Genomic DNA, 18145 nt, shown 5'->3' with positions numbered 1-18145 from the left:
ATGCTGGCTTACAGCCATCTTCTGTACCTTGACAGAGCTGACTGGCTTCTGCCTGTGCCAGAGCCTTCTCATACTGCTTTTTTTTCTGTGCTCCAAGCTGTCTCTGTAGTCTGTTCTTGCAGCTGGAATAGCTGGAAAATGGGAAGACCCTTGGCACACTTGCTTTGCCTTTAAGGACATACCTGCCAGCTCTTCTGTAGGGGGTTTCCTGTAGAAGAAGCTTCACAGAGCAGCACATCTGACTAATGGCTGTGAGACACACCACCTGCAAGGGCTGTCACCAGGCAGTCTTGAATCAGTCCTGAGAGTCTCATTAGCAACTGATTTCTTAATGGTATCTTATATCCACTTCTATTACCATCTATTTTTGTATCCTCTGTGCAATCATCTTAATAGGAACCCTCTGTCTACATGAATGTGGTTACTTTTCATCTATATGGGAATGTTTGCATGCACTTCTGTTTTAACTCTTAAAGATGAAAACTTAAAGAAAAAGAAATCTGCTGAAAACATTTTTCCAGTACCTTTTTTTTCCCCCAAAATAATGCCAACATTTTGCCTTCTTTGAAGAAAAGATCTTGAGAAAGGTTGCAAAAATATTTCTTCAATACATTTTTGGCTTGCCAGGTCTTGCCAGGTCTAGTTATTCAAGCTGCTTATCACACTTATGTAATATTGGGTTTTTTTTTGTTGTTGTTTCATGGTTTTAATTGCTTGCTCGTAGCATTATTACTGGCCTTGGCTCAATTTCTGTGGTTACAGATAGCTGTAGTCTGAAATGGTTTCTGTCTGAACCAGCTTACGATGCCACACTGAGTCAGAGGAAAATCAAAGATAAAAGAGGGCACAGATCACCTCTGTCTCAGCTGCGTAGGAGCACAGCTGTACAGTGGGACCGAAGGCTGTCTAGTGGAAAGGGCATTGAGTCATGACTGACAGAGATAACTCTGCTCTGAACGGAGACTTGACAGCAAAAGTATAACAAAGGTGCATCTCAGATACATCTTCCACTCTATCTGCTGGTGAGAATTGTCCAGAAGCTGCCTGGTACAAAGCTGATGTTACCTCTACCCCATTGCCATGGGCTCCTAGGTTGGACCCCACTTGTTGCCCTGTGTTCTTATCAGTGTGCTTGTTGACCTGGCTGTGTTAACTGCATTCCGCAGCTGGTCATTCCATGCTGTTTGTTTGAATTCCTCTGCTGTTCCAGCGTGGCCCAGTATACTCACAGTTTTGGTGCATGAAGCAGTTACCAGCTTCCCTCTGTGTGGTGGCTTTGAACAAGGTAATTGCCCTCTATCCTTTTCCTACAGAGTGTACAGAGTGGGAATTAAGGGAGGACTTGTTAATTGAGGCTGATAACCAGTGTTCCCATAAATTCCAAGCATTATTAATGGTATGGCAATCATGCTTTTTTACCTTTCATGAAGCCACGCTTAAAACTGAAGTTCAGAAAAAAGATTTCATTTGTATTCTTTAATATTTACTATAGTCTAATGATTCCTGTTGCAGACTCTTGCAAAGTGTTCACCTGCCCTGAGGGATGGAACGACTTGGCAAGATGTCTGCATTACAATTGGAATATTGCTCCTGCTGGGAGAAGACTTGAGAGAATATTTTTACTTTTCACCAGTTCCTGCTGTGCCTTGGCATTTACAGTCCCTCTGGAGAAACACCGTCAGCAGTTTTCACCTCTGTCTTGCAGACTGGCTCCGCGGTGTGACAAGCGTATTAGTTCATCACTGAGCTGTGAGTAGCATAGTTGATTACTTTTTGTCATTCACTGCTTTCAGTGTGTCACAGACAACTTAGTAACTTCTTTTACAGGTAGGGGAAAATGAGTCAACGAGATGGGGTCCCTTAGGTCACCTTTTAAGAGGTGAGAAGGAGAACTTGGCTGAAGTCTAGCTGGGAGAATAATCACCTGCATTGCCACTGACTGTGGAAAATCTCAGGCATGACTGTCACATTCTGCTCCCCTCGTCTCCCTGCCTTGCAGATCCAGTCTTCTGGAAGGTCTTTGCAAATAGCTTGTTTCCTCCAGAACCTCATAGCAATCTGCAGAACCTCATTTGGATCTAAAATACAGCTCCCTGTATGACAACCACGCCTTCTAAAACTGTGCTTAGCTGAATGGCCCAGGTCCCTAAACATGCCTGGATTTCTCATAGGTGTATTTCTTAAAGCATGACAAGTTCCCCTTTTGCTTCAAAAAATCTTCCAAGATTTCAGTATCAAGTAGCTCATCTTGATTTTTGGATCACAGCCTCACAGCTGGTCCTACAGAGTAATGGAGAGGGTGCTGACACAGAGGCTGCAGTGAAAGTGGAACAGGAGAGAATTTATACCCATCCCTTGCATGACTTAGGGAGTTCTTGAACAGAGGTCCCATTGCCCTTGAGCAGTCAAACAGAAACACAACATTGGCAAAACTGGTAGCTGAATAACCAGGAATGGCAAGATGTGAGCTATTATTGCCCTCTGCTGACCATTTGCTATATAGTGCCCTTACTTCAAGTATTTTTTGTAAAGGTGCAAAGAAAGTTTTCTGAGAATCTGTAGTTTACTGAAGGAACCTCTCTCCTTTTTTTCCTTTTCACACGGTTATATATTTCCTTAGCTCAACAGAGGTTGCAATTCAGTCAAATGCCAGTGTGGGGTAAGCAGGCCAAGAAGTAGAGACCTATGGTAAATAGGAGGTTGGGCTAGACAGCTACAGCAGCTTCCCCAGGGTCACCCTGCAGTTTTGAGGGTAAGCCAGAAAGTGAATCCCTTTTCCTTGGTTCTTGTCCAGTAATTTATAAAGCCTTTCCTCTTGTCTATGTTTCAGAATTATTTAACAAATGGCTTGTAAATACATATTTAAATACTGTAGTGATGAACAAGGCAGAAAGGTCTTTTTTTAAATACCTTTTTAAAACTATTGAAAGATATTTTTAACCCTATGAATTGCTACTGAATTGCTGTTCACCAGGACTACTGCTGTGTTAAATTTACTCTTTCTATTTTGCTTCTTTGGTAGTTGGGAGTGGGTAGCTGAATAAATTGGTGCTGTATTTCAGCCATTCGGTGCCTCAGGAGGGTTTCAAGCTGTCCATGGAAGTATTACTGGGTTGTCTACTCTGAATAAATGCTCACATGAAAAAAAAAAACACTAGAAGTATACGGGGCTGTCACAGACAACACACAAAGAGGGCTGTCATCTTCTGCAGCTTCTGTTTTACCACACTGAGTACATTGGGCTTTTTTTAACAGTCTGTGTTAAGGGATAGAAGTCTACGTTCACTGCCAGACAAATGCTATTCTCCATCTCAGACAGGAGAGCCTTCTGATGGCAGCAATCAGGACTGCAGCTTCTAAAGCCAAACAGGGATTGGAGACATCAAAATTTCAATTCCTGAACTGTTGTGGTATTACTTTATTAAGTAGGTTATTGCAATGATAATATTATAATAACAGTATGTAATAGTAGCCTCAGGCCAATGAACGAATGGGATGATTGTCCTTGCATGAATATTCTTGCTGGTCCCAGTAAAAAAGGGGTAAGCTGAGTCAATTTTCCAGTCCTAATCGAGTGAGGTATTAAGAGAGAAGATGGCAAAGTTTTAATGGCATAAACTGTAAATCTCATTGAACAGGTAAAAGAATCTGAATATTCATATATAGATTGAAGGCCATGTTAGGAGAATGACTTCATGTGTTTGTTTGCTTTCTCCTTACCCCCATATTCTGTATATGTTTTACTTATTCTTTATTGATTCTTTCCATAAGAATCACTCAGTGTCCTTAGTGAGCATGATTTTGAGCCCAGAAGTGAGGAAGACTGGAGCAGGTATATAGCACATTACCCTTGATGTAAAGAGGGGAGAACTGACAGGAAGAACATCACTCATCTTTTCAAAAATGACTTCATCCACTGTAATTGTTTATAGGAGGACAAGTCTGGAACAAAACCTGAGTGCTTTTTGGAAGACCTAACACCTCCTCTGTTATCAGCAGCTGAGGCAGGCTGAATGTCAACATTCTCCTATTGCAGTTAATTAGTCCTTAAAAACTCCTTCAGAAGGCAGACTATGGCTGGAGCTTCTGTTGCCTTAAACGTGACCCATTACATCAGACCTCACTGACATATGGCTCTGATGAGCCAAGTAGCAGATAGTCTAAGATTTTGCCATCCATATTCTTCTTCTGCCTTCTCCAGGGGTGACTTTATTTCAACAGAACTGGTGGTAGAGATCAATACCTGTACCTGTACTAAGTCAGACAGGTTAACTTGCATTGCTGAGGACATAAGTTTAAAGAGTTTGGTCATTATTTGACCTAGGCTACTATATATATATATATATATATATTTAATTAACTCCAAAGCATTAAAAGCCTGAAAACAGTGTCACACCTAAGGGGGAAAGGTTAGAATCTATTCTATTAAGTAGCTACAACAAAACTATGTTAAAATATCCAGGTGCCTATGCTGCTGGCCCTGCTTAGCAGTCATGAATCAATATTCCAAAGCCCAGGGCTTCAGTTTTAGTAGTAGAGATTTCATTTGTTCGTTCATCATCTGGTTTGGTTTTCCAATTTTTTCTCTATAACAGTCATAATCAATAAAAAATAGAGCAGCCCTGTGGTGCTCCCATTGTCATGACTTCAGAATCCAAATATTTAATATTAACATTTTAAAAGTCATAGAATGAAAATTACTACAGTTGGCAACAACGAAGGTTCATGAATGAATCTTCCCTTTCTAAATACATAGTGGTATTAGAAGCACATTTTCACTGCTTTCTTTTGATAAAAGCTGTAAGATTGTCCAAAAAAATCCAAACAAACAACACTAATACTGACAACAGACAGCCAGGAAACAGCTCATCATGCAGTGGAGAGTGAGAAAGGTATAGCTCCAATACTTTTTTATGCTTTGTGGGTCTCTCTTTAAAAATGCACATAACAGGATGGGAATGCATTACTGGCTAAATTCAGAATTAGTATAATCTATGTGCAATGCTATCCAGATGAAGAAAAATGAATCCTACTCATCTCAGTATGGGTTTTATCCTATAGCTTCAGGTCCTCATAGAAGTTTCACCATTTGTCTGTTCTCCTTATTGTTTAGAGGAGGCAGCCTGCATTTCCACAAAATTATTCTAATGTAGAATTATTAGAACGTTTAGTAGCTACAGAGATAGATGGGCTCTGCAAAAAATCTCCTCTCTTTGTAGCAACCTGATACGATTTTGAGCAAGATAATGGTCAGAAAGAACACTGCCAGGCTCCTAATGAGAAACTGTTGACAGTAAAATTACCTCAACATTCATCAAAAAGCCAATAAATGTCAAGCGTGGGACCTTTGATGCAGTAGCTCATAATTCCTGCTCAGAAGCCTTTGCAGGCTGTCAGGGCATGCGGTTACCCTGCATTTCTGCTGATTTTACTGAAACCTTTGCTGCTGAAGAAGTGCAAGGAGCAGGTGTCTGCATGCTGGATGTCACTGTTACAATGCCACTGGCTCACTGTGAGACCTCAGATGGAGCACATTTGGCCTTCATTTCCCCACCTGCAACACAAGAATGACAGTACAGGAATTACCCAAAGGCAATTCTGTGAAGGAGACGGTGTTGCTGTCCAAATGCTCAGAAATCATGAGCTGAAGCATAAAAGTATGGTGCTGCCTTTTTACCAGTGAGATAGCCATGTATTTTTAATGTTAAATATGTCCAGCTTTTTGTGTCTTTCAAGCTCTCTCCTCTGCAGCTATGGGAGTACTTCAAACCATCACAAAACTAATTCTTACTCAGTCTGCTGAATCCTGCGCTGGGCTGCCTTAAGAGAACCACAGGAAGCTTATGTATAATTCCAGATGATGAAGACTACCATTCTGTTTGTCAGCTCTGTGGAATGTGAATGTTATAAATACCTTGCCCATCTCCTGAGTCTGATTCTAGCTTCAGCATTCAGCCCATAAATGATGCGATAAGGCACAGTATTACCAAGAGCATGAATTAGGAATGACCTTGTTCTGTGTGTTACTCCACCGGTCTCTGCATCCCGGCTTGAAACTTGTTAATGAGGGGAGACCGGGGTTACAGCACGAGTGATTATATGACCATATCCTCTAGATTTTGCCTATATATCACTTATAAAAGTTCCAGGCAAAGGCTGAAAAACATTCTTGTAATGCCTCTACATCACTGACACTCTGAGGTCAGCGGCCAGATGGTTCACTATCATCTTTTCCAAATCTCAATAACTCTATGGTTCTGTAGTTACATTCATAATGGCAATTCCTTGCTTGTGTTTTCTGCATTTCCATTCCAGCTGTTCCTGTGTATACATATAGAAAACTCATCCCTTTCTGTCATTTGCAGTGACAAGTTGCTCTGCACAGATGGAGTCATTCTTAGTTTACAGAGAAGGCTGAGTGTATGCCACATGCTATTAGGGTCACTTGAAACTAGGCTAATTACCTGGCAGACCACTGGAGAGCAGATTCTTTAATAAAAATGAATGGCTGATGAGGGATAGACTCCTTGCTATTTTAGGACAAACTCTCCCTTAGGCAACAGATAGCCACAGTGGAAAGGCTCCCAATCTATTATTTGGTTTGCTGTTTCTTGGCTGTAGAGCTTAATTAACAGTTCTGGAACCACGTTGCTTCCCAGGGATGGCCTGCAAGTCCATTAAATTAAACAATAGAGGCAGATATGGGCAAAAGTAAAAATTACACACGTCAGAAATGAAAAATGACGTTGCTTTGTCAGTGCACAGGGGCCAGGGCAGGAATGTTCTAAAGCCTTCTGAAGCTCTTCTCTTTCTAGCAGCTCAAGCAAGAGGGAGAGTTTCCTACGGATGCCATCATTTTTTGAACTAATGATCACTAATTACACAATTATTTTATTGCATGAAATAATACAAATACTCTGGAAACTGAATTAAAACGTACTTATATTATTCTTTTAAATATCTGAAAGTACAGCACAAACATCCGTCGCACTTTGTAAGAGATCACTGACTGGAAGAGACCATGACCCTAGAGAAGCAGTATCCTGAAGGACCCGAATGCAGCCATCCACAGCTTCCTCAGTTTCCATGGATCTGAACTGCAAAGGAACTTGAGGCACTGTGGGGTTTGGTATTTTACACAGAAAGCCAATGGTAAGGAAAGACACCTACCTTCAGCCTACCCTACAAACAAGCAGCACACCATTTTTGATAGTTAGCTTCTCTTCCCATCACCACTTCATGTTGCTGAAGTATGCCCATTCTTTCTGCAGCACGTCCATTAATGCCACGATCCGCTCACAGTGAGCAACGCTGAGGATGCCTGTATGTCTTTGTGACACTAAGAGTCTCATGAGGCCATTCAAATTCAATAAATCCACACGCAGACATAAGATGACCAGATCCAACTCCATTCCAGCATAATTATTTCAAATGAAATGATTATTCTTTAAAAATGAAGAATTTTGCTTCAGAAATTAAACCTAGGAATTAACAGTAACACCAAACCCTGTCTTGTATGTATGGCAATCAGTTTCAGAAGATGAATTTCTAAATATCTGAAAGAATGTGCTCAACTCAACTGTCATTCATTTTTTAAGATGGCCACTGAAATCATTTTATTGCTGCAGTTAGTTGGAAAGAGCACTGTTCTGCAAAAATCAGATAATGTACTTATTTCTAAAAGCCTGGAACAAAGAGCCAGTAGAGATTTGCTGAGTAGTTGCAACATAGCCATTAAATATAAATATTTTTTTAAACAATTTACTCTTTCCTAATGCTTTTAGAGCAGCATGGGGGAACAGTCTGAGTGCAGCATCTTACCGTATTAAAAAGGACATGATGAAGGTTACTGGGCTCCAGATTTAACTCTTCACTGTCTTAACTGTTCAGAACATTTTCCAACCTATATAAACGATGTAAGTTTATATAAAACTTATTCAATCTTCTCAGTGAAAACGGTAGAAATTTTATTTTGAAAATGTCTATTCCCACCAATCTGCATTTTTCACATTCCTATAGAAACAAACTGTTCTTAATGGTGAAGTTTCTCAAATTAAACAACTGCTGCAGAATTGGAAATCACTTTTTTTACATCATGACTGTGGATTGTGGATAGAAAAGAATTGCTTTGTGGGGCTGCATGCACATGAATAATACATCACTGGTTTGAATTACAGTGTGTAGGCCCCTAAGAAGAGGTTGAGTTTTGCTCCAAAATCTCCAGGTACGGTTCCCTGTTATAATCATAGAATGGCTTGGGTTGGAAGGGACCCTAAAGCCTACTCAGTTCCAACCTCCTGCCATGGGCTGGTTGCCCCCCATCAGATCAGGCTGCCCAGGGCCCCATCCAACCTGGCCTTGAGCATCTCCAGGGATGGGGCATCCACAGCTTCTCTGGGCAGCTCTGTCAGTGCCTTCCTATTTTTGTTCTGTGAAGGAAACCATCAGGATAGCATGAAGAACAGAATTTGACACTTACTTAGGAAACAAAGTGTCATTCAACCCATTGTATCCAGCAGTGCACCTGACAGAGGACAGCCCACTGCTGCTCTCTGGGAGGGAGGTTCTGCCTGAAGTCTGAGACCACTTCTCATTGCACGGAGATACTCCCAAAATCAGCCCTCCTCATGGTTGGGACATTCTGAAGTGGGGTTGTTGCAACTACATACAAAATCCCTCTTGATTCATGGTATTCCCACCTTGTAGTTTTAGTAGCTATGGGTAGTATCTGATCTGGCTTGAGACTTTATGTTACTTTTGCTATCAGTGAAGAGAAAAAATGCGCCCACAGAGTCATTCATCTGATTTTCTTAGATGACTGTTTAAGTATGAAATGGGTAAGCCATCACAATTTAGCTGTATGGAACTTCAGAAAAAACATCTTCTCTGAGAGGCCATCCCATGTTGATCATTATGGATTGGTATCACTTCACCAATAGCACACTCTCAGCAAATCTGCAGATGATGCTAAATTAGGAGGATGGCTGAATGGCCTGGCTTCAGTCCAGAAGGACCATAAGGGGAAATGAAAGATTCTGCACCTGGGAAGAATAACACCAAGCACCAGCGCAGGCTAGGATCAGGCAGGCAGAGCTGCAGACCCACTTACAGGGGATACCCAGCTGAACATGAGCCAGCAGTGCACTCATCACAAATAAGACAAAATGCACAGTGAGCAATACTGGCTGGCTTAACATGGCCAGGAGATGGAGGAAATATTTCCTTCTACTCAGCACTGGTGAGGCTGTACTTGGAATACAGACCAGTTTTGACACAGCTCATGCAAAAGGGTTGTTGAGAAACTGGAAGTGGTCCACCAGAAAGCTGATTACCTAGAGAACATGACCTACAAGGAGAGCTGAAGAAGCTGGATTTGCATAATCATAGAATGGCCTGGGTAGAAAAGGACCAAAATGATCATTGAGTTTCAACCTCCCTGCCATGTGCAGGGTCGCCAACCACCACACCAGGCTGCCCAGAGTCACATCCAGCCTGGCTTTGATAATGTGGCACAGAGGGATCTAAGTGTGATCTAAGCGCAGCCTGTGACTGCTTGAGGTGAGATACAGGGATGATGAAGCCAAAGTTTCCCTTTTTGTGCCAGGTTGTGTATCAAAAGGGAAATGGCCAAAAACCTACTGCTTTGAGGCTTATGGTAGACTTTTTTTTCCACCAGGAAGGTTGTATGCTACTGGTACAGCAGCTGAATGCTTGCTGTTGGAGGTTGTCAAGATGTTAAATCCAGGGTTGACCTGTTAAAGTGTTGGTAAAGCCCAGCTCTGAGTACAAAGCCAAGCTTTCAAACCATCATGCCTGAGATTCCATGATAAAGCCTGAACATTATGACTGGATCAAAACCCTGCCAAGTCAGAGTGTCTGCTGAAGTGTCCGGCTGTGCTTTTGCAGTGTGCACTTTGAAACTGAACACCCCAAGCCAGGTTTAGCCTCCAAAGAGTCACCAGCAAAATTCTCTAGAGCTGGAACAGGCAAGTGCTAATTTGAGCTGGTGGTGAAACAACAGGACCGGCTGAAGGAGACAAACTAATAATGCATACAGTTCATTAGTAGGTAATACTCATAAGAAGTAATGGGTTACTGTTAGAGGCTTTTTTTTCTGTAACACGCTGAACAGAATTCAAGTAATTTACAGTAAGTATTAGCACCACCTCTGGAGTGTGTCCAAACCCTTTAATTCTCTATTAATAGAGACAAACGGAAATGCTCATTGAGAACTAAGGAACATTCTGAAACACACTGGCTGCAACTGCATCAAATAAAACTTGGCCTGGTTTCCTCTAGCTCCATGTAGTACCTCTGTGGCCCAATGACAAAACCATTGACTTTTCATTGTGGCAGTTTTTCAGTTCAAAGTGCCTGAAATAACAGGCAAGCCTGCCAGCAGGATGGCTGCTAGCACGATGCCAAGGATGCTCAGGAGCAGTGAGCAAGGCAAGTAACTCAACAGGGTGATCTGAGTTCTCTCCCAATCCCTGTGATTCCATATACCACCTGGGACATATCAAACTGATTTTTGTAGCATGGAGTTCCTTCTGAAGCCATAGATGAGATTAATTGCTGAAAAAAACAAGCATTTGGTGTGATTTTATTTCTAAGTATATGTAATAAACTTTAAGAAATTTACTGTGGCTTTGGCATTGTGTATGATAAACTTTCAATAAGAACAGAAACGTATTTCCCAAAGGCAACTGTGTGAATCATGGAAGTACACCTCAGCTTAGCTTAGAAACAGGATTCATTTCTTCTCATCCTGAGCGTGTGACCAGACAGGTTTGCGTTTCTGAATGAAGGCTTCGATACCTTCCTGCCCATCCCTCAAAGTCAAATTGTCTACCATGACCTGAGAGGTTATTTTGTAAGCAGTATCAAGGTCCTGAGCCATCTGTCTGTAGAAGGTGGCTTTCCCCAGTGCCAGGACGGATTTGCTGCTTTCACATATCTTGTGAGAGATTCTCATGGTCTCTTCTTCCAGCTTGTCTTCTGGTACCACCTTGCTGACAAGCCCGTGCATTAACGCTTCATGGGCAGAAAGAGGCTCACCCGTGAAAAGCATCTCCAATGCCACCTGATCAAGAAAAGACAACCATGTTAAGTCAATTCAACTACCTCACTGCTTTTTTCCTTCTCCAAAAGCTCAGAATCTCTGGTAACTGCAGTAGGAATAGAGAAAAATGTGGATGGTCGTCCACAAAGTCAAACAACCCAGCGTGGTATTTTAGCTGTTCATAGAGTAATACGTAATAAAGCCCTCACTAAGTCTAATGCAGAGTTTCTGAAAGTATCTGCCTTAGGATAGGAAATTTGAAGTTGAAGCTTTCATCCATTTGTTCTCCCATCTCAGCAGTCCTACTGCACCTCGAGTCCGTCCATGAGAATCTATGTGGATCACAACTTAAAATTTATTTTCTCATTTATAGAGGCTTTACAGATCACACTATTGCTTATGCAGTGAGAGATGTGTAGTACAAGCAGTAGGAAATAAATAAGGAAGAAGATGAAGGAGGGTTTCAGATGCTATTTACAGCAACTTGATCTAAACCCAGGCAGATCATGCTGGCAGTGAAATGTCATTGCCTGGCAGGAACTGACAGCTCAGTGGGATTGGTATCCTGAGCTCACAGAGGTTTCTCATCAGGGGGAGAACATCGTTGTCTAAAGCACTGACTGCTGGAAAGGAGGGGGACTGCTGAGCTGGTGCATTGCTGGTACGAATTCCTGCTGGTTGGAATCACATCAGTGGGAAGCTGCTTTCCCTAAACGGAGGTCATCTCATTTTTTCCTTAGTCCAAAGCATTAAGAGCGTGTTTTTGGCAACAAAGTATTTTGAACGTTATACTGCAGGAAGATGAAGTTAAGGCAATGGAACTGAAACTCCCAGCATTGGATCTTACTTACTGCAAAATTACAGAGTAGCTGAGAAAGAAGCCTACCTTTCTTGGAAGAGATCTGCCCAGGGCCACAGCTGGTGTGGAGCAAAACAATCCAATGTTTACTCCAGGAGTAGCAAAGCGTGATTTCTCACTTGCCACCGCAATGTCACAGCTCGCCACTAGCTGACAGCCTGCTGCTGTGGCCAGGCCATTCACTTTGGCAATCACTGGTACTGGAAGTCTCTGGATTAAAGTCATAACCTGTATGCACACCAAAATAAGGGACCAGTTAGGCCTCGATGTTAAGCAGTGGCTGTATTAAAACTTGCACCTGCTTCACAGGACTGATGTCACTGTGAGTACTTCCAGTTTCACAGACTTGAGTTCAGTAAAAGACGTAAGCTCTCTCTACATAACTGACTTTATTTGGTGTGCCTTAATGCACAAAACCACTGCTGTTTCAGTAGCTGCTCAGCTGCGTTTCTGCAGCACAAGTTAGTCCTGCTAACTCCAATAGAGATGAAAAGCATGAGAACCAAAGGTAAAAACAGTTGAATTAAATCTGCACGGAGCTAGCATGTCTCTGCACTGTGCAGGCCCACTACTCCTGGATGTGGGAGGTGGTATCTCAGACACATCACCCCCACATTCATTAGCCCTGTAATGGAAAACTGACTTAGGAAAACCTATTGCTGGTTTCTGCATGGTGTTGAGCTTGGGTTGATTTCACCCAGACAGAGTCATCTCAAGACTGGATGTCTTTGTAGGATGGGTAATCTCCCTCCCTAAAGCTGGGCAGGGGTTATCCAGCTTTAGATGGGAGAAGTTAAGAAAGACAAATTTGTCTAATTTTTCTAATTCAGGATCACCTTCATTACAGCGGAGATCAAAAAACTCAACTATTTCAGTACTTGAAAATGGAAAATGCTATTGGACTAATTACTGTCATTATCTGGATTTAAAAAAATATCATTAGCACAGCATAGCAAGATAAATTTTCATTTGCTACCTCAAATTCTCCAGTAGATGAAGTTCAGCATATTTTATGTTACCTAAGTTGCCTGCATTTAGTTCTGAATCTCATCAGATTTTGTCTCATTTTGTTTAAAAACAATTTTGAGATTTTGAGTGCATTTAGAGAAGCAGGGAACCAAAGAGTAACAATATATCCACGTGTGCAGGGAAACAAATAAATACTCCTTGTAGATGTACAAATTCAATGTCAAATGCTTCTCTGAAAAAAACCACCTGGTATGTATGGTTACCTACTTGAGAAGCCTCTGGAGAAGTGAAACCCCGGGCAGTCTCAAACTCTACTGTAGAGAATACAGAGTTCTCACATACTGCACCACATAGTATTGCTAATGTTGTTATGTGCATGGGGAAACAGCTGAAACACTGCAGAAAAAATGCACGTTGGCATTCTAGCACTTCTATTTGCACAAAGAGAAACACGATTTCACCAGGGTCAGGTATTAATATAAACCAGCATCACTACTTGCTCTTCATACCAGGCAAACTGGGGTGGACCTGCTTACCTCTGCACATACTTCAAATACTTGGGTATGATGCTTCACATCATCTTGAGTTGACAGCTCCTTTAAATCATGGCCAGAACAAAATACGGGTCCTTCAGCTGGGAAGAATTTCATAAAAAATTAGGCTGAACTAATCAAGAAACCAAGAGCTGTGTCAATACCCCATTAAAGGTACAGAAGCGTCAATGGTCAAAACAAAGGGGGCTGGGGAGGGAGGTCTGCACTCAGTTCCTAAACATTTCCTTCTGGGTTTTGCAATGACTTGGAATTGCCAAATGCAGCATTTAACTGATACGCCAATAAACACTTTGAAAGGCCTCGTTCTACTTCCACTCCAAGTTCACTCTGTTAAAAATAAGGCTCTTTACACTTCTCAGCCCGGTTTCTGCTGAGACACCACGCTGAACTGCTCCCTGGTACAACACAAACTAGTCAGCCACAGTGCCAATGAACTGCTCTGCTCTCACACTGAACAAACACAATGTTCCCCGTTTGCTGTATGAAGAATTAATGAGTAACTTCAGCTAAGCAATCATCCAGACTTCTGTGTCATGCATTTAAGCTCACGATCAAATAAAAGGTTCTTCTGCTGGAGGAGAACCAGGAGGGCTGTCCCTCTGTTACTTCACTGCTAACACTCACCTCCCAGGGCTTGGGTAGAGAAAGTAGGAATCTGTCTGTCTATGTTTTGGATTTGCTTTCCTCAAGTGGCAGCTAAGAGCAAAGCACCCTTTATGGATAACTGTATCTACAACAATTTTCCTTTCTTATGAAGATACCTGCCATAAAAATAAACCGACCTAAAGCTTTTTAATCACAGAATCATAGAACAGCCTGGGTCGAAAAGGACCACAATGATCATCGAGTTTCAACCCCCTGCTATGTGCAGGGTCGCCAACCACCACACCAGGCTGCCCAGAGCCACATCCAGCCTGGCCTTGAATGCCTCCAGGGATGGGGCATCCACAGCCTCCTTGGGCAACCTGTTCAGTGTGTCACCACCCTCTGTGTGGAAAACTTCCTTCTAAATCTTACTCCTTCAGAGCCTCTCAGGTACTTTTATGGATGCAACATTTCCAACTCTAACCACGAAGACGCCACCTCACCTACGTGTTTACTTTTCTTACAGACCAGATTATTATAACAGCATTTAGCAGTAACCACACGCTCAGCATCCCTCAGCTCTCTGCATCACAGCGACACCATCTGGAAATTAATGGTCTGAAGAGGGGAGGCTCCTGGCAGGGTGCACCAGAACAGCGTCCCCTCCAGCCCTTTAACTCCGCGATACCCTCAGCCCTACGCGGCACGGAATTCCGTTTCTTTGCGTCCCACCCGCCCCCCTCAGCTCTCCATCGAGGCGATACCCGAAATGACGATCACGCGGAGCTCTTTGCTCTTGACGTCGTGCAGGAGGTCCTCCTTCAGCGCCTGCAGCATGGAGAGGGACAGCGCGTTCCGTCTCCCGGGGTTGTTCAGGATAATGTTTCTGCAAAGCAAACACTGAGCGCCTCGGTGAAAGACGAACCACTATGCGGCCGCGTCTGCGTTTGGAAGCCGTGCGAGGCTCAGAACGGACACGGAGGAACTTTCCCAGCGGCCCCGCGCCGTAACCGCCACCTCCGCCACCCGAACCGCGCCGTCCCCTCACACCGCCCCGCGGCCGCTCCGAGGGCCCCGGGAGGGCCGGGCACCCCGCCGAGCACCGCGCCCCGCCGCCTCACCGCACGCCCCCCGACTGCCGCCGCAGCGTCAGCGGCGCTCCTCCCGCCGCGCTGCTGCAGGCCGCGGCCAGGGGCCGCGCTGATGGCCCGCTCAGCCGCCACAGCGCCGCGGCCGCCGCCATCGCCTCCGCGGGGCTGCGGCTCGCTGCTGACCCCTAGCCCGGCGCCGCGACTCTGCCTCTGCAGCCACAGGGTTAGGTCGGCAGCGCCTCAAGGCTGAAAGAGCGGGCAGTGAGGCGGCGGCCACCGCCTGCGGCGCCCTGGGCTGCGTCAGCAGACGGGCGGCAGTGAGGCAGTGAGCGGATGGTCTCCTCTGCTCCGCTCTGCTCTTGGCCCGGCACGGCCCGTCTGGAGTAGTGCACCCAGGTCTGGGCCCCGGCGCAGGAAGGACGTGGTGGCACACATGGAAGGGACTAAATAAGTGGTGTGGTTCCACTGAGGAACAGACTTCTGTGCATTACAGCATACAGCTTGGTGTGAGGTGTGAAGCATCTTCTCCAGAATGAGCCTGCACATTGCAATCAGGAGTACCATCCTCTTCCTCATTTAGAATAACTCAGCAGGTGTATTCTGTAGGCCCAAGGGATGGGACGCCTCCCTGTGAGGACAGGCTGAGAGAGCTGGGGCTGTTCAGCTTGGAGAAGAGAAGGCTCTGGGGAGACCTGAGAGCGGCCTTTCAGTACCTGAACTCTCTGCAGACCCTCATTACATACAGTAGCCCTTCCAAAAAATGTCACTTTGCAACACAACCTCTCACATTTCATTCTGCTGTTCTCTGTTTACTCACGGGAGTGATGACCTTTCTTTCTCCACACCTGGCTCAGGCAGCCTCCTGGGAAAGAAGCAGCTGTGTAGAAGAAGCAGGCAGCAAACAATGTGATCTGCTAGGAGATGTTAACAGGCCCAAAGACCAAGCAGCATTGCTCAAGGAGATGCAAGGTTCCCTAGTCATGATTCCCTGTTCTTTCTTATCACACCTACTCATCGTGTATCCTTTCCTAAAGGCTAGAAGAAAGTATTCACAATTCACATGTTTTATACACAGTCAAAGCTTCATTGTTCTCCATTTTCTGTCAGAGCCACAGATACTCTAAAATAGATATATGTCCAGCAGATGTTCCCTGGAACATCTGTATTCCTCCTTTACATCCCCCTTTTTGTGAGTGTGCCTCTGATTGCTGGGTTTTGTGGTTTTATTGTAATAGAAATATGTAGTATTTTATAAATGTTGAAGGGCATTTATAGGTCTGAGGGTTGGGTCTGGGCTGGACTTTCTCCACTTGCCCTTTTTCATTTTCTCATGGCTCTTCGTGCTTTGCCAAAATTTACTTTTAGTATATGATATAAATCTGTGGGGGGCGGGGGGGGGGAGGGGAGAGAAAAAAAAAAAGCCTATTTAGAAGAATAAATCATTCTATATTGGTCACAGCAGTTCTCAGCCCTTTCTTGGTGTGGCAAAGGCCAACGCACAGAGAACACAATGTCTTCCATTTCTGGGGGGAGTTTGCATTCCCCCGCAGCACTGGCAAGTACCCTCTTTCAATCATCTTTAAAGCTGGCCTTGTGAATTGCAATCTTTTTTTTTTCCTTTACTTTTTTCTTTTCCCAATTCCTTCTCTTTCTCTCTTTGTTTTCTTGTCTTGTCCATTTGCAATGAAATAACTTTTTTTTCCATATTCTTCAAATAACTTCTTTTAAATATAGCATTTGCAGCTCCCTGGAAATCCTGCTCTTTTCCACTTTGATTGACAGCCTCATGTTTCCTTTCACACCCTCCTCCATCACAGATTTTTTTTGGCTGCAGCTTCCCCAGTGCTTTAAGCAGACCCACTGCTGCCTTCTCTGAGAAAGTGCTGATTTTATTTTTTTTTCCAATTTCAGGCAGCTTTCCTTTTTATAGCATTTGTTAGCAGCACTGCAGTTATGACTGAGCTCACATTTCCAACTGGAGACAACTAAGAACCGGGATTGCAAGTACCAGACAGGGCTTTTCTAACCTTTATCTTTATTGATCTTTCATATGAAATGAAAAGGGAGATGATAAGGGCCATAATGCAATTTCATTGTTAGATCATTACAGAAACTTTTCAGGGTATCACACAGTGCTAGCAAAAGATGTTTTGAATTTCGAGTGCATTTAGCTGTCATAAGGCACTCTTGGGTCCTCATTCAAATGTTGCTAGATAAGATGCACAGACAACAAAAATAGCATGTAGAATCCCTCTCTTTATGAGGCTTAATTATTTGTGTCTTTATTTCCTTGGCTTTCAGTGATCGCAGATATGATGTTTACCTCAGGAGTTCCTGCTTCACCTCGATGGTCAGTGGTGGCCAGTATCAGTGGCATCTCATCCCAGGGTACAGGCAGACCTTGGTGAGGTGAGGCTGAAATGTAAAACTGCTAAAGAGAAGCTCTGTGTGTATGTGAGCGTGGGTGTGTGTGCGTACACACATAAATGAGTAAATATATACCTAAAAACACTTCTACCCATTAATTGGAGTACTGTGATGAAAACTTGGGACTATACTATGGAGCATGAGGCAGGCATATCCCCTGCAGAGTTTCATGCAGATTATTTCTTGTGAAATATACCAACCTGGCATTCCCAGAGGATCTTGTGACCTGATTTCCAACACTGCTGAAATCATTCAAATTCCACTGGGAGCCAGAGGGGTTCAGCACCTTTACAACTTAAATTCTTGCTGGGTGTGTTGTAGTTCCACAACAACAGGGAGAAGAAAGCCCTGTTCTTATACTCAGGCCAAGGAAAACAATTTATTTTCCTGCTTAGTGCATTCTGCTAGCAAAGAGGAAGATCAGTACAGGATGGTTTCTCTTGATGTGAACTCTCTGGAACTGCCTAAAGAAAAGACAACAAAAGATTTTGATATTCCTTTTTAGCCAAAAGTCTCCTGGCTGACAGTTCCATAATTCCTTTGTCCCTGGGGACTGGAAAAAGGAAACATCACTCCTGTTTACAAGAAAGGGAGAAAG

General features: G+C 43.5%; 1 protein-coding gene and 1 long non-coding RNA gene across 3 annotated transcripts; one reads left to right on the top strand and one right to left on the bottom strand.

Annotated features, from left to right (window-relative positions):
* The first annotated feature begins 1218 nt into the window (after window positions 1-1218).
* Window positions 1219-7401, top strand: LOC121107961. 2 transcript variants are annotated; one of them, XR_006932938.1, is made up of 3 exons: window positions 1219-1285; window positions 1513-1749; window positions 6974-7401. It is a non-coding gene; the product is annotated as an uncharacterized LOC121107961 (long non-coding RNA). The 2 variants fall into 2 exon arrangements; XR_006932939.1 differs by having other exon boundaries at window positions 5220-7401.
* Window positions 7402-10572: 3171 nt separating this feature from the next.
* On the bottom strand, window positions 10573-15297 carry ECHDC3 (enoyl-CoA hydratase domain containing 3). Its single transcript, NM_001198652.4, has 5 exons — window positions 15151-15297; window positions 14794-14915; window positions 13427-13524; window positions 11949-12149; window positions 10573-11083 (listed from the first exon to the last, which is right to left on the bottom strand). The coding sequence occupies exons 1-5, from the start codon at window positions 15270-15272 to the stop codon at window positions 10754-10756; spliced, it is 873 nt and encodes a 290-aa protein (NP_001185581.2). The 5' UTR covers window positions 15273-15297; the 3' UTR covers window positions 10573-10753.
* Window positions 15298-18145: the final 2848 nt, after the last annotated feature.

Source organism: Gallus gallus, chromosome 1 (assembly GCF_016699485.2).
Source record: "Gallus gallus isolate bGalGal1 chromosome 1, bGalGal1.mat.broiler.GRCg7b, whole genome shotgun sequence".
In the NCBI taxonomy this organism is placed as follows: Eukaryota; Metazoa; Chordata; class Aves; order Galliformes; family Phasianidae; genus Gallus; species Gallus gallus.
This window is presented reverse-complemented; position numbering and strand designations above follow the sequence as displayed.